Source organism: Salvelinus alpinus, chromosome 2 (genome assembly GCF_045679555.1).
Source record: "Salvelinus alpinus chromosome 2, SLU_Salpinus.1, whole genome shotgun sequence".
Classification (NCBI taxonomy): domain Eukaryota; kingdom Metazoa; phylum Chordata; class Actinopteri; order Salmoniformes; family Salmonidae; genus Salvelinus; species Salvelinus alpinus.
The window spans coordinates 46,205,917-46,227,807 of NC_092087.1; the positions used below are offsets into that span (position 1 = coordinate 46,205,917).

The 21,891-nt window shown below is 45.2% G+C and overlaps 1 protein-coding gene and 2 non-coding genes across 3 annotated transcripts; 1 reads left to right on the plus strand and 2 right to left on the minus strand.

Annotated features, from left to right (window-relative positions):
* Nucleotides 1-6,912: 6,912 nt before the first annotated feature.
* LOC139563145 (acidic mammalian chitinase-like) lies at nucleotides 6,913-11,035 on the minus strand. The gene is made up of 11 exons (XM_071381464.1): nucleotides 10,968-11,035; nucleotides 10,513-10,542; nucleotides 10,077-10,278; nucleotides 9,664-9,720; nucleotides 9,414-9,579; nucleotides 9,043-9,167; nucleotides 8,780-8,903; nucleotides 8,435-8,620; nucleotides 7,957-8,079; nucleotides 7,494-7,632; nucleotides 6,913-7,338 (listed from the first exon to the last, which is right to left on the minus strand). The coding sequence occupies exons 1-11, from the start codon at nucleotides 11,005-11,007 to the stop codon at nucleotides 7,055-7,057; spliced, it is 1,476 nt and encodes a 491-aa protein (XP_071237565.1). The 5' UTR covers nucleotides 11,008-11,035; the 3' UTR covers nucleotides 6,913-7,054.
* A 4,011-nt stretch (nucleotides 11,036-15,046) lies between these two features.
* Nucleotides 15,047-15,119, minus strand: trnan-auu (transfer RNA asparagine (anticodon AUU)). Its single transcript has one exon. It is a non-coding gene; the product is annotated as a tRNA-Asn (tRNA).
* A 3,163-nt stretch (nucleotides 15,120-18,282) lies between these two features.
* trnaw-cca (transfer RNA tryptophan (anticodon CCA)) lies at nucleotides 18,283-18,354 on the plus strand. Its single transcript has one exon. It is a non-coding gene; the product is annotated as a tRNA-Trp (tRNA).
* The last annotated feature ends 3,537 nt before the right edge of the window (nucleotides 18,355-21,891 follow it).

Sequence of the window (21,891 nt, forward strand, 5' to 3'; positions counted from 1 at the left end):
CTGGCTATAATACCAGGGCTCGGGCTTCCTGGCTATAATACCAGGGCTCGCATCCATTTCCTCAATTCTTCACTCTTCAGCTCGCTTGACGCAAGAACATGTCACGCAATTTACTAACTTTTTAAGCACACAAAGGCTACAAGGTTCGGCTCCGACTTAAGTATCTGTTAATGGGGAGAAAGTTCTAGTCCCTCTAGATGTTGCGAGTTTTGGGTCTTGGTATTGGTTTTTGTGTTTGCTAAAAGCTAACTACTTTCTGCTCTGCTTGTGTAGCTAACGCTTCCTTGCTTGGATAACATTTGTGTTTGAATCTCAAACCCTGCCTAGGGCATGTGGTTTCACAAGGAAAATTAAAGATACTCACGAGCGCTGTCCTGTTGCCTGGAGTGTTTCACTGGCAGTTTTCAGAGTCCGGATTCCAGGGATGATGTACTATCCCTGATTGGCTATGGAGGATTTGAGTGTGATCGGATGACATCAGTCCGGGGCAGCCTGAAGCCCTGACTTCGGATTTGGTGGGGGAGAGTGAACCTTTGGTGGTGAATGCACCATTGATGGCGTTTTTTCCCCCCACAGCGGAGTTACTCCAGGTTTGGGGGAGGTATTTACCTCTTGTCCCTGCAACTTTGAAGTGTCACTTACCCCTGTTTAAAGACTTTGCCGATGAGTAGCGAGTTACTTAGCTCCAGAGGCTAAAAAGGGGGATAATCCTAGCATGGTGCTTCAGAGTAAACAGCGCCGGTTCTCGGGATTCCTGAGACGGACAGGCAGATGTACTTGGATGAGCCAGTTTTGCCAACAAGTTTGTATGGCTCTGGGCCTTCGTCCCCAAGCATTTACTGTTCTAATAGTGCTTCCAAGTGGCTCAGTCAATGGGGGCAAGTGACTGGTTACAGAGGTCCCCGTAGCTGGTGTTTGCCTGGTATCAGAATGCACAGTTCCTTCCCCACATTCGGACACACGGTTGTCAAGAGTGGTGGATATGGGGCCTCCCGGGTGGCGCAGTGGTCTAGGGCACTGCATCGCAGTGCTAGCTGCGCCACCAGAGTCTCTGGGTTCGCGCCCAGGCTCTGGCCGCGACCAGGAGGTCCGTGGGGCGACGCATAATTGGGCTAGCGTCGTCCGGGTTAGGGAGGGTTTGGCCGGTAGGGATATCCTTGTCTCACCGCGCTCCAGCGACTCCTGTGGCGGGCCGGGCGCAGTGCGCGCTAACCAAGGGAGCCAGGTGCACGGTGTTTCCTCCGACACATTGGTGCGGCTGGCTTCCGGGTTGGAGGCACGCTGTGTTAAGAAGCAGTGCGGCTTGGTTGGGTTGTGCTTCGGAGGACGCGTGGCTTTCGACCTTCGTCTCTCCCGAGCCCGTACGGGAGTTGTAGCGATGAGACAAGATAGTAATTACTAGCAATAGGATACCACGAAAATTGGGGAGAAAAGGGGATAAAAAAAATTTAAGAAATTAAATAAAAAAAATAAAAAGAGTGGTGGATATGAAAACAAGCATAACAAAATATAATAATATATATATTATCCCAGTAGTCAGGGTGGCCTTTTACCCCTTCAGGAGATAATTTATGGGAGACTGGCAGCGTGCTCCATCCAGTGGCGGGCATGCAGAGTTTCACCATGGGCGATGAAAACTGTGACAAGGGGGTAGGTTCTGCAGTTTGCTGTGCTTCCTCCTCATTTTCGTGGCGTCATTACATCATTGGGTCCCCAAGGTCCTAGCGTCTGTCTTGAGAGAGATTTCCTCTCTCCTTCAAAAGTAGGGTATTCAGTTGGTCCCCGTGTCAGAAGTACAGAGCGGTTGGTACAGCTGGTACTTCTTAGTTCTCAAGAGTGATGTAATGTTGCATCCTATCCTGGACTTGCGTGTTATAAACAAACACCTCAAAACGCTCACACTTCACCCCATATTGGTTCATGTCCATAGATCTGAAGGATACATATTTTCATGTGCTATACGTCCTCCCCATCTCCCTATTGCCTGCACCTTTTCTATAGTGGTGGAAGCGGCGTTGTGACCGGTGTGGTGCCAGGGGATCCGAGTATTGGCCTCTCTGGACGATTGGCTGGTTGTGGCGGAGTCAAGAAACCAGGTGCCAGCAGCATACCACCCTGCCTCCCATTGCTGGCTTGCCTCTGAAACTAAGCAGGGTTGGTTCTGATTGGTCCCTGGATGGGGGACCAGACACTGCTGGAAGTGGTGATGGAGGGATGGTAGGTGGCACTTTTTCTTCTGGTTAAAAAAAATATACCAACGTCCCAGGGCAGTGATTGGGGACATTGCCCTGTGTAGGATGCTGCTTGTGTGGAGTGGTGGGAGGATTTTGCACCCATGAAGGTTGAAGATTTATATGGCAGCCATTTTGGCGTTTCATATAGGGATGGCTCTACCCTGGGATCTCATCCTCTGGTGGTGTGGTTCCTGAAAGGCCCGGACCATAGAGTCTATGCGTATGACACCGACCTGGGACCTGCTGTTGGTCCTGGACGCTCTGTATGAGCCTCAGTTTGAACCATTGGAGTCTGTGGACCTGAAGGTCCTTTCCTCCAACACTGCCCTGCTCATGACCTTTGCGTCGGCCAAGCGCGTTGGGGATCAGTGCACTCTTCCTGTTCAGAGTTTGCGTCTGTTTACTCCGAAGTGTGGTTAAGTCCTAATGCAGTTGCTCCTAAGTTTATGCCTATGAGTAGGGTGGCTCCTGTCTAACTATCTTTCACACCTCGTTGATTTACGAGGGGGGCGGGACTTCCGTCTAGGATTTGAATATCACAACCAGGTGTGATTTCACACCAGGATGTAGTAAATACCATACCCATTTTTCTGAGTGGACGGGGCATTACCACATGTTGTATATAACCACACACCCCACTGTTCTGATTACACTATTGTGGATGTGAGGAGGGGTGCTGTGTGCAGACATGTTGTGAAAGGTGTTGGTGGGGTGACAGAGACTATTGTATTGAACAAGGGGCTATTGTATTGGGGCCTATGGTGACACCGTAGGGGTTGATGTGATGGGTTAGTTAGGATGAGGGTTCCATGTCTTGGCATAACACTTATACTCCTTTGTCCACATTACTTAAGTGAGAATGCTTGAAGTTGTGATAGGCTAGTCAGGATGGAGGTGTGGGTGTTTGTGTGTATTGGTGGGGAGGGGCTGGTGATGTGGGTCTGGACAGTTCAACTCTAAAAATGCATGGTTGACAAATCTTGTGATTTATTAGGGGGTGGGAGGTCATACCAAGATGTACATTTCACACCCATTGTTCTGAGTGGCCGGGGCATCACACTAGGATGCAAATATCTCACCCATGTGACTTCCCATAAGGATGTGAACATCACATCCTCATGTTTTGAATTTATTTACCAGGATTTGTATGTAAAATTCATACCCCACTGTTCTGATTATTGTAGTCTGGATGTGATGGGTTAGCTAGGAGGGGGTCCGTGTGTCTGTGTGCGACATGTTGTGAAAGGTGTTGGTTGGGGGACCGAGACTATAGTGTTGATCAAGGGCTAATGTATGCATGTCGCGTCTGGGCATGAACACTGTACATTTCTATATTTTATACCTCATAAATGTATCAAATTGACATCAATTTATGTTTCCATTGACATTTGAGTCTTTTAGCTGACACTCTTATCCAGAACGACTTACAGAAGCAATTAGGGTTAAGTGCCTTTGCTCAAGGGAATCAAGTCATATATGGATGTGGCTGCACTACATCATCATTCTCCATCTGCCAGTGTGCTTCAATAGGACAAAGTGGCAAGAGTCACCCATGTGCCACCATTTGGAATTCTAGTGTACTATAAACTGGGTGGTTCAAGCCCTGAAAACGTATTGGCTGAAAGCCGTGTTATGTCAGACCGTATTCCACAGGTATGCCAAAATATGTATTTGTACTCTTCTAATTATGTTGGTAACCAATTTAAAATAGCAATAAGGCACCTCAAGGGTTTGTGGTATATGGCCAGTACACCACGGCTATGGGCTGTGTACAGGCACTCCGTATTGAATTATAAACTTGATCTCCACTATAAAAAAACATGTAGACTTTCGATCTCCAGCTGTCCCGTAGTAATGAATGTGTCAGGAGTCGGGACAAGACAGACAGGCAGACAGCTTTTCTCAGCCATTCAGAAATCATGAATCAGCTGGCATTATTTGTATGGATTTAAACAAAGAAATGTCAATAGAAAACAGGTAAAACCAAACGAAATGTAGCTAGTTTGCAGTTTTTTCCAGCTTCAGTTTGAAGTGATTGTGTTCTCTGTGCTGTTGGCTAGCTCCTCTGAACAAGTGTCCTGAGGAGAGAGCACATTTTCTATGCCAGGCAAAATCACGCATCATTTGCTCATTGTTATGGATGTATCCAAATAAATGTCACTAGAAAACAGCTTAAACAAACACAAGTGCAGCTACTTTGCTCTTATTCTGGCTGCAATGTATGATGTGACTGTAAATTAGCCGTAGTTGGCTAGATATCAAACGTTACCAGCCAGTATGACAATGGAACATTTAGAACAAACGACTGGGTCATGTTCATAGATACAGAACAAAAATACTTGACGACTTTGTCGCATCTCTGGCAACTGAACCGATAGAACGAACGACTAGCCTACTTGGGTAGCAATCTTAGATTCGTGTCAGGACTATATCTCATGGAAGGATGAAATAGTATGAATAAATTCATCTAAATAATGTTTTATATTTATCCTTTATTTAACCAGGCAAGTCAGTTAAGAACAAATTTTAATTTACAATAACGGCCTAACCCAGCCAAACCCTCACTTAACCAATTGTGTGCCGCCCTATGGGACTCCTGGTTGTGACACAGCCCGGGATCGAACCCGGGTCTGTAGGGACGCCTCCAGCACTGTGATGCAGTGCCATAGCCTGCTGCGTCACTTGATCCCCGAGTTAAAATGTCAATCATTATTTGAATATGTTGGTAACCCGACGTCGTCTTGGGCCTAACAACACCTGTACCAATATATCCTCCAAACACCGGCTTCGAGGGAATTATCACTTAAATGCCACACCCCCTCGTGCTTTATTGCTCAAGTGTACAACGCACTGCTTAAATTACCTGAGTTATATAAACTCTGCATGAATTTCATTCATACACATATGATCTTCTTGTCATTTGTTAACAATACAATTATCTATCACTGGCCCAAACCCACTCTACTTCACATACTGCCCCAACAGATCCACAGATGACGTAATCAATTGCACTCCACACTGCCCTTTCCCACCTGGACAAAAGGTACACCTATGTGAGAATGCTGTTCATTGACTACAGCTCAGCGTTCAACACCATAGTGCCCACAAAGCTCATCACTAAGCTTAGGACCATGGGACTATACACCTCCCTCTGCAACTGGATCCTGGACTTCCTGATTTGCCACCCCCAGGTGGTAAGGGTAGGCACCAACATGTCTGCCATGCTGATCCTCAACACTTGGGCACCTCAGGGGTGCATGCTTAGTTCCTTCCTGTAATCCCTGTTCACCTACGACTGAGTGGCCAAACACGACTCCAATGCCATCATTAAGTTTGCTGATGACACAACAGTGGTAGGCCTGATAACCGACAATGATGAGACAGCCTATAGGGAGGAAGTCAGAGACCTGGCAGTGTGGTGCCAGGACAACAACCTCTCCCTTATTGTGAGTAAGACAAAGGAGCTGATCATGGACTACAGGAAAAGGCAGACCGAACAGGCCCCTATTAACATTGCCGTGAACAGTGCACGACAACACCTTTTCCCCCTCAGGAGACTGAAAAGATTTGGGATAGTTCCCCAGATCCTCAAAAAGTTATACAGCTGCACCATCGAGAGCATCTTGACCGGTAGCATCACTGTGTGGCATGGCAACTGCTCGGCATTTGACCGTAACGCGCTACTGAGGGTAGTGCGTACGTCCCAGTACATCACTGGGGTCAAGCTTTCTGCAATCCAGTACCTGTATACTAGGCTGTGTCAGAGAAAAGCCCAAAAAATTGTCAAAGACTCCAGCCACCCTAGTTATAGACTGTTCTCTCTGCTACCGCATGGCAAGCGGTACTGGAGCACCAAGTCTAGGTCCAAAAGGCTCTTTAGCTTCTACCCCCAAGCCATAAGACTGCTGAACAATTAATCAAATGGCCACCACGGACTATTTACATTGACCCCCCCTTTACCCCTACCTACATGAGCAAATTATCTTGACTAACCAGTACCCCTGCAAATTGACTCGGTAGTGGTACCCCCTTTATATAGCCTCGTTATTATTTTATTGTGTTACTTTTTACTTTATAAATATTTTCTTAACTCTTTCTTGAACTGCATTGTTGGTTAAGGGCTTGTAAGCATTTCACTGTAAGGTCTACACCTATTGTATTTGGCGCATGTGACAAAGAGTTTGATTTGATTTGAAATAAAACAATGTGCATGTCAAGTTATATTCAAATTCTGTAAAGAAAATAATATTTACTATATATTCTTTCTTTTCAGCATTTCAAAAAGAACAGTTTTGAAATGTGTGTCTTGTATTTTTGATATTGGATTAAATGGTAGTTAAAAAGACAAATGGTGAGCCTATCATTATGTCATGTTAATGATGAGTCAGGCTAAGCTCTGCGTGCTTTATACCGTGTCTGTCAGCCTGGTAAAGTTTGACTGCAGTAAAGGACTTATCTTTTACTGCGATTCTCTGTGGTGGAATGAATTGTATAAAAACTAAACTGACAAAAGGTGTTTTCGGGAATCAGTTTGAGAACGGCGAGGAGCAGAATTGCTAATCTTGTTCAGATAATGACTAGCTATGTGGGATACAAGGTGATTCTGCTCAAAGTGCAATGAAGTTGACCTCAAACCCACACAGAGCGGAATAAATAAAATTCCTGAGACAGCAGGATGCATTCATATGTTGGGAGTTTATTAGAGTGGATTTGACATGTTACATGGAGCTGATGTTAGAATAGGCCATGACAACAGTGGCCCTAACAACCACATAACCTTTAGACCCAGCTCCTTCAATAATAAGGGGAACTATGGTTTCTTAGGCCCAGTTGCAGCACTTGCAGCTGGCGTCAAACACCAGGCCGGCAGCACAGTGCTGGTCGTAGGTCTTGCCCTGGCTACAATTGTAGAAGTGGTTGGTATTGGTGGGGTCAGGGTATATTCCGTCAGCCTTCCCGGCGCAGAAGCCAGATCCGCTGCTACTACTGCCACCGCCGCTGCTGCCACCGCCGCTGCTGCCACCTTGACCTCCGGGCTGTGGGGGGTTAAGTGGGTGCTGGGTAGGGGCCACTGGGGCGATGGGGTCTTTACGGGCGGCACAACCTGGGAGAGATGGAGGACATAGGAGTGGGGGGATAGAAGGGGGGTTGAGATCATTTCAACTACATTTCTACTACTATTTGAGATAGTGATAGAGAGGGTTGTTGTTGAATGTTTGTGTGTGCATGCAGGCTTGCGTTTGTGTCTGTGTCTCTCACCGGCTCCGGTTCCCAGTCCAGACTTGAGGGTGTTGATCAGTGGGTATCTGCCCTGTCCACAGAAGGTTCCAGAGAAGTCATCCAGATCCAGACTCCACACCATGGCTCCTCCGAAGCCAGTGTTCTTCAGCCACTCGATCTGTAGGGGAGAAAGAGAGGGGAGAGGAGGGTTTACTTAACGGGGTGAAATTGGATAAATATGTATAGGTGGTAGAACTTCATCATTTGCCCTATGTTGCTCAGTTGGTAGGGAATGGATCTTGCAATGTCAGGATGGTGGATTCGATTCTCGCTGGGGTCACCAATAACAAAATGTACGCACTCACTACTATAAATTACGAAGATAAAAGCTACTGTTTAATTCCATATATTATTAGGCTTATTGTAACAGAGTAGGATGCTACGCCATTACCCCCTAGTTATATCTTTCCCACAACAGACAAACACCCACACAAACACAGACCTTGTCCTGGAAACTCTTGACGTTGTCATATCCAACCCAGATGTTCTGCTGGGTGTAGGCGTAGGGCACCATCTGGGCAGAGTCCCAGGCCTGGGTAGCTCCCTGCTTCAGTAAGGTGCAGATCTAATGACACACACACACACACACACACACACACACACACACACACACACACACACACACACACACACACACACACACACACACACACACACACACACACACACACACACACACACACACACACACACACACACACACACACACACACACACACACACACACACACACACACACACAATTACGTTAGGGTTGGAAGTTGCAGATGTAATCACTCAAAAACATACACTGGGTTTGCGTCCAAAATGACACATTGTTCCCCAGGACACTACCTATGACAAGAGCACACAGGTAGTGCACTATGTAGGAATTGGAAGAGGGTGTCATTTCAGACCTATCTTAATCCTGTGTCAATTACCTCGTAGTAGGCCAGGAAGCCAGACTGTCTGGTGAATGGTCCGGCGGGGCCGGGGCCATTGGCGGGAGCGCCCACTCCAGTGTTAGAGCCACTGGCCAGCTTGAAGGTGTGGCCGTAGGTGGGGAATCCAACCAGGAGCTTCTCAGCGGGGGCACCATTGCTCTTCCAGTACTTCATAGCATAGTCCTGAGAACACACACAGTATGTGGTAGTGAGAACACTGGAGAGAGAAGAATTATTAAGAAATGTGCTACTCACTCTCAGCTCAAAACTAAATAGGCAGGAAGAGATAGATGAGCCGAGGAAGGGAGAGAGGAAGAGATGGACACGGAGAGAGAGACTCACCACATCGAAGTAGATGTAGTCTCCCTGATCAGTTGGTCCTCTGTAGAGAGGGCTGTTTTCTCCAGTGTTGTGTTCCCAAGATCCATGAAAGTCATAGGTCATCACATGCAGATAGTCCAACACCCTGAGAGCGAGAGAGAGAGAGGGAGAGAAACAGAGGGAAAAAGAGAGTTTCCAATATACCAAGAAGTATTTGATAGATCATGCATGTTAGATCATGCAAGAACTAATATATGAATGAGACCCAGTGTGTATGTACTGACAATCCAATCTCGGCGATCTGGTATCCGGTGTCGATGGTTCCCTTTCCGGCAGAAACAGCTGCAGTCAGCATCAGACGAGGACGGTTGGTGTTCTTTCCTTCAGTCTCAAAGGCAGCCATCAGCTCCTAGAGGGAGACAGTGCACAGAGAGGTGTGTGTGTTCATTTGGGTGTTCAAGTGTTCATTCTTGTTTGTGTGTGCATGAGCTATTTTGTGCGTGTGTGTGTGTGTGTCTGTACGAGTGATTGTTAATCTGCGTGTGTGTGTGTTTATTCATGTGTGTTCATTCATGTGTGTGTGTGTGTGTGTGTATGTGTGTGTGTGTGTGTGTGTGTGTGTACGTGTGTACGTGTATGGGTGTTTGAGTCTAACCTGCAGCAAGGTGGTGAATCTGGCCTTGTCTGCGGGTGGGGAGCCTCTGGATCCGGGATACTCCCAGTCAATGTCCAGGCCGTCAAACTGGTACTGCCTCAGGAACTTGATAACGCTGCTGATGAACGTCTGGCGGTTGGCTGCACTGGACACCATTGCTGTGAACCTGGGTACACACACACAGCTCAGACACAGGGTGTGTGTGTAAATGTGTGTGTGCACTTGCATGTTTATATGCATCTCCACTTACGGCTGAGTGCCAAAATTCCATCCTCCAATGGCCAGCAGAGTCTTCAGGTTGCTGTTCCTGTTACCAAATAAAAGACTTAGGGTTAGTCCTGGCTTAGGTGTGCATGTGTGTGTACCACGGGAGGCTGCTGAGGGGAGGACAGCTCATAATAATGTCTGGGATGGAGCAAATGGAATGGCATCAAACACATGGAAACAATGTGTTTCACATATTTGATACCATTCCACTAATTCCGTTCCAGCCCTTACCACGAGCCCATCCTCCAAAATTAAGGTGCCACCAACCTCCTGTGGTATGTACATGCCTGAATGAGAAAGTGTTTGCCTGCATTTGTCTATGTGTGTGCATGCCTGCTTGAGTGTGTGTGTGTGTGTTTGTGTGTGCGTCTTTGTGCATGTGTGTGTCTCTCTCACTGGTTCTTGAGAGCCTGGAACTGTCCGTAGAGTTTCTCATCGTCCCATTCGTAGGTCTTGATCTCGTTGTTGGCCATGCCGGCAAAGGCATAGATCAGATGGTCACAGAGACAGGGGTCCACGTTGGCGGGGAAATACTTGCCTGCTCCTGGCCGGTACTGGCCCCAGTTAGTGAAATAACAGGAGAGGATGTAGGAGGATCCTTTGGAAGGGTAGTAGTAAGGTTAGAGTTTGGAGTTAGACAGTTTTAGAGTCAGGGTTGTCATGCTCTGTAAATCATGTTATAGTTCTCTGATTGGCTACTTACCTAGATGCTGGCTACATGTAAATGAAATGTACTTAAAACGTACCTAGATGCTGGCTACATGAAAATTAAATGTACTTAAAACGTACCTAGCTGCTGGCTACATGTAAATGAAATGAACTTTAAACTTACCTAGCTGTGCATGCAGCAGGAGAGCCAGTCCTAGAGAGAGAGAAAAGGAGAATATTGTGAGAGAAAGTGAGAGAGAGAGAAATAAAGAAGGCAGGAAGAGAAAGGCAGAGGTTTTGTGTTATATTAATATTTTTAAAAAGTCAACATAATTTAGAACTGTAATAATATAAAGTGCAGTTCTTCCCCTCAGACATGAATATAGGTGGGTCATAGTGCTGGCAACCTCAGTCCGTAGAAACAGAATTTGACCACAGTAGCATAGACAAAATGCATAACTAGAGGACATTCGTCAGTGGCCAATTCTCTCCACAGGGAGCCAAAGCCTTAGCATAGAGCATAGTATGTCTGAATGTTGATAATTGTCATTACAATGAAAATGTAAATGAAAGGTTTGAAAGAAAGATAGAGCAATTGTACTGTTATAGGCTAAGTATGACAAAATAAATTCCACTTACCAACGCAGATGAGTAGTTTGCCCATGGTTGCTCTGTACATTGCTCCATGGGCTGCTGGACCCTTTTATACTCTCAACGACCAATCCTATCTCACTCAAATCTCTATGACTTTCCCATTCCGCAGCAAAACTCAATCAGCCTCAGTCACTTGTTTGAACAAGGGTTTCCACTGCCTTAACAAAAACACTGATAAACTTCATATGTCCTTGTTTTAAGACATGATAAGCTGATGTTTAAGAAAGCAAGTCTGTTTTTGGTTGTAATGATTTGGTGAAACTGACAACCATAGAGATGGGTGCATTAGTCACCCCTTAGCCTCTTCAGTATAGCCCCTACAACTAGCCCCTGCACCCTAGCTGGCACCTTTCTCCTACCACCAAACCCACTATATACTTGTGGAGATTGACCTTGAAATGGATGTACAGAATATGGTGACCATTCTACCAACTCAAGCTCAAGGTTGAGATGTCCCATAATTAATTGATCTATCTAATGTTTCAGTTCTTCTAGCAGTGAGTTGAAGGTTGGGGGGAAGTGTCTTGGGGATAGGAATAAAACGTGTGACTTGAGGGTAAGGGGCAAGGGGTCTATTTAAAATGAAGCATCAGGCTTGAGACAGACCTGTATAACCTCATGCTCTGCCTAGCAAAAGTTTTGTTACTTGCCGTAGCGTAATTGATAATCGTAATAATGTATCACAATGCAGCCATATAACAAGAAATGATTAAGAAATCAAGTGTACTTTTCAGTGTGTTACCATAGTGTTACCATATTTGTTTGAGTTTATTGGAATCTGTTATTATTACTAATAGTTATGATTTATCCACAATGTCCAAAAAAACAATTGTCAGCAAATACACTGCTCAAAAAAATAAAGGGAACACTTAAACAACACAATGTAACTCCAAGTCAATCACACTTCTGTGAAATCAAACTGTCCACTTAGGAAGCAACACTGATTGACAATAAATTTCACATGCTGTTGTGCAAATGGAATAGACAACAGGTGGAAATTATAGGCAATTAGCAAGACACCCCCAATAAAGGAGTGGTTCTGCAGGTGGTGACCACAGGCCACTTCTCAGTTCCTATGCTTCCTGGCTGATGTTTTGGTCACTTTTGAATGCTGGCGGTGCTTTCACTCTAGTGGTAGCATGAGACAGAGTCTACAACCCACACAAGTGGCTCAGGTAGTGCAGCTCATCCAGGATGGCACATCAATGCGAGCTGTGGCAAAAAGGTTTGCTGTGTCTGTCAGCGTAGTGTCCAGAGCATGGAGGCGCTACCAGGAGACAGGCCAGTACATCAGGAGACGTGGAGGAGGCCGTAGGAGGGTAACAACCCAGCAGCAGGACCGCTACCTCTGCCTTTGTACAAGGAGGAGCAGGAGGAGCACTGCCAGAGCCCTGCAAAATGACCTCCAGCAGGCCACAAATGTGCATGTGTCTGCTCAAACGGTCAGAAACAGACTCCATGAGGGTGGTATGAGGGCCCGACGTCCACAGGTGGGAGTTGTGCTTACAGCCCAACACCGTGCAGGACGTTTGGCATTTGCCAGAGAACACCAAGATTGGCAAATTCGCCACTGGCGCCCTGTGCTCTTCACAGATGAAAGCAGGTTCACACTGAGCACATGTGACAGACGTGACAGTCTGGAGACGCCGTGGAGAACGTTCTGCTGCCTGCAACATCCTCCAGCATGACCGGTTTGGCGGTGGGTCAGTCATGGTGTGGGGTGGCATTTCTTTGGGGGGCCGCACAGCCCTCCATGTGCTCGCCAGAGGTAGCCTGACTGCCATTAGGTACCGAGATGAGATCCTCAGACCCCTTGTGAGACCATATGCTGGTGCGGTTGGCCCTGGGTTCCTCCTAATGCAAGACAATGCTAGACCTCATGTGGCTGGAGTGTGTCAGCAGTTCCTGCAAGAGGAAGGCATTGATGCTATGGACTGGCCCGCCCGTTCCCCAGACCTGAATCCAATTGAGCACATCTGGGACATCATGTCTCGCTCCATCCACCATAGCCACGTTGCACCACAGACTGTCCAGGAGTTGGCGGATGCTTTAGTCCAGGTCTGGGAGGAGATCCCTCAGGAGATCATCCGCCACCTCATCAGGAGCATGCCCAGGCGTTGTAGAGAGGTCATACAGGCACGTGGAGGCCACACACACTACTGAGCCTCATTTTGACTTGTTTTAAGGACATTACATCAAAGTTGGATCAGCCTGTAGTGTGGTTTTCCACTTTAATTTTGAGTGTGACTCCAAATCCAGACCTCCATGGGTTGATACATTTGATTTCCAATGATAATTTTTGTGTGACATTCAACTATGTAAAGAAAAAAGTATTTAATAAGAATATTTCATTCATTCAGATCTAGGATGTGTTATTTTAGTGTTCCCTTTATTTTTTTGAGCAGTGTATATATACTTTTTCATTACAGAGTCACAATCAGGTTTACTTGTTTGTACTGGTGTTTCTGTAGCTGCATCATTAATTGTTCAAAAGGATTTAAGTGCTCTGATATATACCTTATCACTTAACACAGTGTATCAGTCCTTATAAGTACATTGAATACAATCACTGCCTAAGTTGATATCTTGGTTGAAGGACGGCATCTGCACAGTATATTCTGACTAAGCGTTTTGCTGTCTGCAAAGTTTTTAACACATGCAAACTCTGCCTTCTTTGCCCAGCATAGGAAATGAATCAGGAACTAGTAAATGACAAAGCATTGCCTGAACAGCGACGTGAAGCCTGGAAAGTCAGATTAAATGTCTGATGCCATACCGATTACATAACAGCTGTCTCTGATTCGTTGGCGAGGGGAATTCTTAGTAATATTTTGGTAGTAAAATTGTTATATGATTGGTTGTCGCAACCCGAAGTGTTCTAGACTCAACGAAAGGTTCTAGATTCAACATTGTCAGTGGGTGCCATATGGGCTCTGGATGTGCTGTCACACACCTTTGGTGCCAGGGGGGAAGCACGTTCAAATGGCCAGGTATTATCTTATGGAACAGTTCCATTAAACCATGCCTCCCCTGCAGATCTGGAGGTCAACCAAGACCTTGTGCTGCAACAGTAGTGGGCCTGTCTCAAGATTAGAAGGTTGCATGTTCAAATCATGTTGGGGTGAAGGTTTTTATGCACTCAGCCCTGTCTTAAACTATGTAGCTTTTCTTCCTTTTATTGTATTATTCTTGTTTTTGGTTTATAGTCTTTGCTGTAGTACAGTGTCCTTGGGTTTTTTGAATGGCGAGATACTGAAAAAACAGCTATCTCAAGGCCATCAGACTGTTATATATCCATCACTAGCCGGCTACCCCCCGTATACTCAACACTGCACCTTAGAGGCTGCTAAACTCAGCAAAGAATTGAAATATCCTCTCACTGTCATCTGCGTTTATTTCAGCCAACTTACCATGTGTAAATATTTGTATGAACATAACAAGATTCAACAACTGAGACATAAACTGAACAAGTTCCACAGACATGTGACTAACAGAAATGGAATAATGTGTCCCTGAACAAAGGGGGACACAGAGACAGAGACACAGGCCTTCATTCCAAATGATACAGTCAACGAAATCTGAACTAGACATCCCCCCCGTAGATGCTATTTTCCCAAGACCTCGTGGCGAAAAGGTAGCGCGTCTGACTCCAGATCAGAAGGTTGCGTGTTCAAATCACGTCGTGGTCAGATTTTTGATGTGTGCAATCTCTGCCTTTACACTGCGAAGTCAATGAATCAGCACAAGTACCAATGTGGCTTTACAGTTCAAATGTTGCTAAACAACGACCAATCCGATGATGCTTTAGATGACAGTCGTCTCTCACAAAAGCATGGCACACTGCAAATTCCTAAATCAGATGATGCTGTGTGATTGACAGACTTAAATCAGTCTTCAAACAGGGAGTTTAAACCTGGAGGTTCAGATTAAAAATCCTAAAGTTTTCAGACTAAGCTGTTTTGGCTATGGGATTGTATTGTCCACAGGTGAACATGTCATGGAAAGTGACAGAAATTGCAATTATAGAAAGACTTGCTTCTGATGGAAGGTGAACATTAAAAGACTGCCCAAACAGGGACTTGAACCCTGGACCCTCAGATTAATAGTCTGATGCTGTACCGACTGAGCTATCCAGGCTCTGCATGTAATTGTTTTCATACACCTAACCTGCCGGGCAGATGCACGTCAGGTCGTACATTTCACCAGAGACACAGGCCTTCATTCCAATTGATACAGTCAACGAAATCTGAACTAGGCATCCCCCCCAACAACGACCAATCCGATGATGCTTTAGATGACAGTCGTCTCTCACAAAAGCATGGCACACTGCAAATTCCTAAATCAGATGATGCTGTGTGATTGACAGACTTAAATCAGTCTTCAAACAGGGAGTTTAAACCTGGAGGTTCAGATTAAAAATCCTAAAGTTTTCAGACTAAGCTGTTTTGGCTATGGGATTGTAATTGTCCACAGGTGAACATGTCATGGAATGTGACAGAAATTGCAATTATAGAAAGACTTTGCAGTGTGCCATGCACGTCAGATCGTACATTTCCCCAGAGACACAGGCCTTCATTCCAAATGATACAGTCAACGAAATATGAACTAGGCATCCCCCCCGTAGATGCGATTCTTCCAAGACCTCGTGGCGCAACGGTAGCGCGTCTTACTCCAGATCAGAAGGTTGCGTGTTCAAATCACGTCGTGGTCAGAATTTTGATGTGTGCAATCTCTGCCTTTACACAGCGAAGTCAATGAATCAGCACAAGTACCAATGTGGCTTTACAGTTCAAATGTTGCTAAACAACGACCAATCCGATGATGCTTTAGATGACAGTCGTCTCTCACAAAAGCATGGCACACTGCAAATTCCAAAATCAGATGATGCTGTGTGATTATCAGTCTTCAAACAGGGAGTTTAAACCTGGAGTTTCAGATTAAAAATCCTAAAGTTTTCAGACTAAGCTGTTTTGGCTATGGGATTGTATTGTCCACAGGTGAACATGTCATGGAAAGTGACAGAAATTGCAATTATAGAAAGACTTGCTTCTGAAGGAAGGTGAACATTAAAAGAACGCCCGAACAGGGACTTGAAACCTGGACCCTCAGATTAAAAGTCTGATGCTCTACCGACTGAGCTATGCAGGCTCTGCATGTAGTTGTTTTCATACACCTAACCTGCCGGGCAGATGCACGTCAGGTCGTACATTTCACCAGAGACACAGGCCTTCATTCCAATTGATACAGTCAACGAAATCTGAACCAGGCATCCCCCCCATAGACGCGATTCTTCCAAGACCACGTGGCGCAACGGTAGCGCGTCTGACTCCAGATCAGAAGGTTGTGTGTTCAAATCATGTCGTGGTCAGATTTTTGATGTGTGCAATCTCTGCCTTTACACAGCGAAGTCAATGAATCAGCACAAGTACCAATGTGGCTTTACAGTTAAAATGTTGCTAAACAACGACCAATCCGATGATGCTTTAGATGACAGTCGTCTCTCACAAAAGCATGGCACACTGCAAATTCCTAAATCAGATGATGCTGTGTGATTGACAGACTTCAATCAGTCTTCAAACAGGGAGTTTAAACCTGGAGGTTCAGATTAAAAATCCTAAAGTTTTCAGACTAAGCTGTTTTGGCTATGGGATTGTATTGTCCACAGGTGAACATGTCATGGAAAGTGACAGAAATTGCAATTATAGAAAGACTTGCTTCTGATGGAAGGTGAACATTAAAAGAACGCCCGAACAGGGACTTGAACACTGGACCCTCAGATTAAAAGTCTGATGCTCTACCGACTGAGCTATCCAGGCTCTGCATGTAATTGTTTTCATACACCTAACCTGCCGGGCAGATGCACGTCAGGTCGTACATTTCACCGGAGACACAGGCCTTCATTCCGATTGATACAGTCAACGAAATCTGAACCAGGCATCCCCCCCATAGACGCGATTCTTCCAAGACCACGTGGTGCAATGGTAGCGCGTCTGACTCCAGATCAGAAGGTTGTGTGTTCAAATCATGTCGTGGTCAGATTTTTGATGTCTGCAATCTCTGCCTTTACACAGCGAAGTCAATGAATCAGCACAAGTACCAATGTGGCTTTACAGTTAAAATGTTGCTAAACAACGACCAATCCGATGATGCTTTAGATGACAGTCGTCTCTCACAAAAGCATGGCACACTGCAAATTCCTAAATCAGATGATGCTGTGTGATTGACAGACTTAAATCAGTCTTCAAACAGGGAGTTTAAACCTGGAGGTTCAGATTAAAAATCCTAAAGTTTTCAGACTAAGCTGTTTTGGCTATGGGATTGTATTGTCCACAGGTGAACATGTCATGGAAAGTGACAGAAATTGCAATTATAGAAAGACTTGCTTCTAATGGAAGGTGAACATTAAAAGAATGCCCGAACTGGGACTTGACCCCTGGACCCTCAGATTAAAAGTCTGATGCTCTACCGACTGAGCTATCCAGGCTCTGCATGTAATTGTTTTCATACACCTAACCTGCCGGGCAGATGCACGTCAGGTCGTACATTTCACCAGAGACACAGGCCTTCATTCCAATTGATACAGTCAACGAAATCTGAACCAGGCATCCCCCCCATAGACGCGATTCTTCCAAGACCACGTGGTGCAATGGTAGTGAGTCTGACTCCAGATCAGAAGGTTGTGTGTTCAAATCATGTCGTGGTCAGATTTTTGATGTGTGCAATCTCTGCCTTTACACAGCGAAGTCAATGAATCAGCACAAGTACCAATGTGGCTTTACAGTTCAAATGTTGCTAAACAACGACCAATCCGATGATGCTTTAGATGACAGTCGTCTCTCACAAAAGCATGGCACACTGCAAATTCCTAAATCAGATAATGCTGTTTGATTGACAGACTTAAATCAGTCTTCAAACAGGGAGTTTAAACCTGGAGATTCAGATTAAAAATCCTAAAGTTTTCAGACTAAGCTGTTTTGGCTATGGGATTGTATTGTCCACAGGTGAACATGTCATGGAAAGTGACAGAAATTGCAATTATAGAAAGACTTGCTTCTGATGGAAGGTGAACATTAAAAGAACGCCCGAACAGGGACTTGAACACTGGACCCTCAGATTAAAAGTCTGATGCTCTACCGACTGAGCTCTCCTGGCTCTGCATGTAATTGTTTTCATACACCTAACCTGCCGGGCAGATGCACGTCAGATCGTACATTTCACCAGAGACACAGGCCTTCATTCCAAATGATACAGTCAACGAAATCTGAACTAGGCATCCCCCCCGTAGATGCAATTCTTCCAAGACCTCGTGGCGCAACGGTAGCGCGTCTGACTCCAGATCAGAAGGTTGCGTGTTCAAATCACGTCGTGGTCAGATTTTTGATGTGTGCAATCTCTGCCTTTACACAGCGAAGTCAATGAATCAGCACAAGTACCAATGTGGCTTTACAGTTCAAATGTTGCTAAACAACGACCAATCCGATGATGCTTTAGATGACAGTCGTCTCTCACAAAAGCATGGCACACTGCAAATTCCTAAATCAGATGATGCTGTGTGATTGACAGACTAAAATCAGTCTTCAAACAGGGAGTTTAAACCTGGAGGTTCAGATTAAAAATCCTAAAGTTTTCAGACTAAACTGTTTTGGCTATGGGATTGTAATTGTCCACAGGTGAACATGTCATGGAATGTGACAGAAATTGCAATTATAGAAAGACTTGCTTCTGATGGAAGGTGAACATTAAAAGAACGCCCGAAAAGGGACTTGAATCCTGGACCCTCAGATTAAAAGTCTGATGCTCTACCGACTGAGCTATCCAGGCTCTGCGTGTAATTGTTTTCATACACCTAACCTGCCGGGCAGATGCACGTCAGGTCGTACATTTCACCAGAGACACAGGCCTTCATTCCAATTGATACAGTCAACGAAATCTGAACCAGGCATCCCCCCCATAGACGCGATTCTTCCAAGACCACGTGGGGCAACGGTAGCGCGTCTGACTCCAGATCAGAAGGTTGGGTGTTCATATCACGTTGTGGTCAGATTTTTGATGTGTGCAATCTCTGCCTTTACACAGCGAAGTCAATGAATCAGCACAAGTACCAATGTGGCTTTACAGTTCAAATGTTGCTAAACAACGACCAATCCGATTATGCTTTAGATGACAGTCGTCTCTCACAAAAGCATGGCACACTGCAAATTCCTACATCAAATGATGCTGTGTGATTGACAGACTTAAATCAGTCTTCAAACAGGGAGTTTTAACCTGGATGTTCAGATAAAAAATCCTAAAGTTTTCAGACTAAGCTGTTTTGGCTATGGGATTGTATTGTCCACAGGTGAACATGTCATGGAAAGTGACAGAAATTGCAATTATAGAAAGACTTGCTTCTGATGGAAGGTGAACATTAAAAGAACGCCCGAAAAGGGACTTGAATCCTGGACCCTCAGATTAAAAGTCTGATGCTCTACCGACTGAGCTATCCAGGCTCTGCGTGTAATTGTTTTCATACACCTAACCTGCCGGGCAGATGCACGTCAGGTCGTACATTTCACCAGAGACACAGGCCTTCATTCCAATTGATACAGTCAACGAAATCTGAACCAGGCATCCCCCCCATAGACGCGATTCTTCCAAGACCACGTGGGGCAACGGTAGCGCGTCTGACTCCAGATCAGAAGGTTGGGTGTTCATATCACGTTGTGGTCAGATTTTTGATGTGTGCAATCTCTGCCTTTACACAGCGAAGTCAATGAATCAGCACAAGTACCAATGTGGCTTTACAGTTCAAATGTTGCTAAACAACGACCAATCCGATTATGCTTTAGATGACAGTCGTCTCTCACAAAAGCATGGCACACTGCAAATTCCTACATCAAATGATGCTGTGTGATTGACAGACGTAAATCAGTCTTCAAACAGGGAGTTTAAACCTGGAGGTTCAGATTAAAAATCCTAAAGTTTTCAGACTAAGCTGTTTTGGCTATGGGATTGTATTGTCCACAGGTGAACATGTCATGGAAAGTGACAGAAATTGCAATTATAGAAAGACTTGCTTCTGATGGAAGGTGAACATTAAAAGAACGCCCAAACAGGGACTTGAACCCTGGACCCTCAGATTAAAAGTCTGATGCGCTACCGACTGAGCTATCCAGGCTATGCATGTAATTGTTTTCATACACCTAACCTGCCGGGCAGATGCACGTCAGATCGTACATTTCACCAGAGACACAGGCCTTCATTCCAAATGATACAGTCAACGAAATCTGAACTAGGTATCCCCCCCCGTAGATGTTCTTCTTCCAGGACCTCGTTGCGCAACGGTAGCGCATCTGACTCCAGATCAGAAGGTTGCGTGTTCAAATCACGTCGTGGTCAGATTTTTGATGTGTGCAATCTCTGCCTTTACACAGCGAAGTCAATGAATCAGCACAAGTACCAATGTGGCTTTACAGTTCAAATGTTGCTAAACAACGACCAATCCGATGATGCTTTAGATGACAGTCGTCTCTCACAAAAGCATGGCACACTGCAAATTCCTAAATCAAATGATGCTGTGTGATTGACAGACTTAAATCAGTCTTCAAACAGGGAGTTTAAACCTGGAGGTTCAGATTAAAAATCCTAAAGTTTTCAGACTAAGCTGTTTTGGCTATGGGATTGTATTGTCCACAGGTGAACATGTCATGGAAAGTGACAGAAATTGCAATTATAGAAAGACTTGCTTCTGATGGAAGGTGAACATTAAAAGAACGCCCAAACAGGGACTTGAACCCTGGACCCTCAGATTAAAAGTCTGATGCGCTACCGACTGAGCTATCCAGGCTATGCATGTAATTGTTTTCATACACCTAACCTGCCGGGCAGATGCACGTCAGATCGTACATTTCACCAGAGACACAGGCCTTCATTCCAAATGATACAGTCAACGAAATCTGAACTAGGTATCCCCCCCGTAGATGCTCTTCTTCCAGGACCTCGTTGCGCAACAGTAGCGCATCTGACTCCAGATCAGAAGGTTGCGTGTTCAAATCACGTCGTGGTCAGATTTTTGATGTGTGCAATCTCTGCCTTTACACAGCGAAGTCAATGAATCAGCACAAGTACCAATGTGGCTTTACAGTTCAAATGTTGCTAAACAACGACCAATCCGATGATGCTTTAGATGACAGTCGTCTCTCACAAAAGCATGGCACACTGCAAATTCCTACATCAAATGATGCTGTGTGATTGACAGACTTAAATCAGTCTTCAAACAGGGAGTTTTAACCTGGATGTTCAGATAAAAAATCCTAAAGTTTTCAGACTAAGCTGTTTTGGCTATGGGATTGTATTGTCCACAGGTGAACATGTCATGGAAAGTGACAGAAATTGCAATTATAGAAAGACTTGCTTCTGATGGAAGGTGAACATTAAAAGAACGCCCGAACAGGTACTTGAACACTGGACCCTCAGATTAAAAGTCTGATGCTCTACCGACTGAGCTATCCAGGCTCTGCATGTAATTGTTTTCATACACCTAACCTGCCGGGCAGATGCACGTCAGGTCGTACATTTCACCAGAGACACAGGCCTTCATTCCAATTGATACAGTCAACGAAATCTGAACCAGGCATCCCCCCCATAGACGCGATTCTTCAAAGACCACTTGGTGCAATGGTAGCGCGTCTGACTCCAGATCAGAAGGTTGTGTGTTCAAATCATGTCGTGGTCAGATTTTTGATGTGTGCAATCTCTGCCTTTACACAGCGAAGTCAATGAATCAGCACAAGTACCAATGTGGCTTTACAGTTAAAATGTTGCTAAACAACGACCAATCCGATGATGCTTTAGATGACAGTCGTCTCTCACAAAAGCATGGCACACTGCAAATTCCTAAATCAGATGATGCTGTGTGATTGACAGACTT

Excerpts from the sequence above, each read along its gene's own strand:
- LOC139563145 (XM_071381464.1), bottom strand. The coding sequence starts at position 11,007 with ATGTACAGAGCAACCATGGGCAAACTACTCATCTGCGTTG. Across the intron at positions 10,279-10,512 it reads CCTGCTGCATGCACAGCTAG|GATCCTCCTACATCCTCTCC; the intron begins GTAAGTTTAAAG and ends ACCCTTCCAAAG. Across the intron at positions 8,080-8,434 it reads GCTTCCTGGCCTACTACGAG|ATCTGCACCTTACTGAAGCA; the intron begins GTAATTGACACA and ends GTGTGTCATTAG.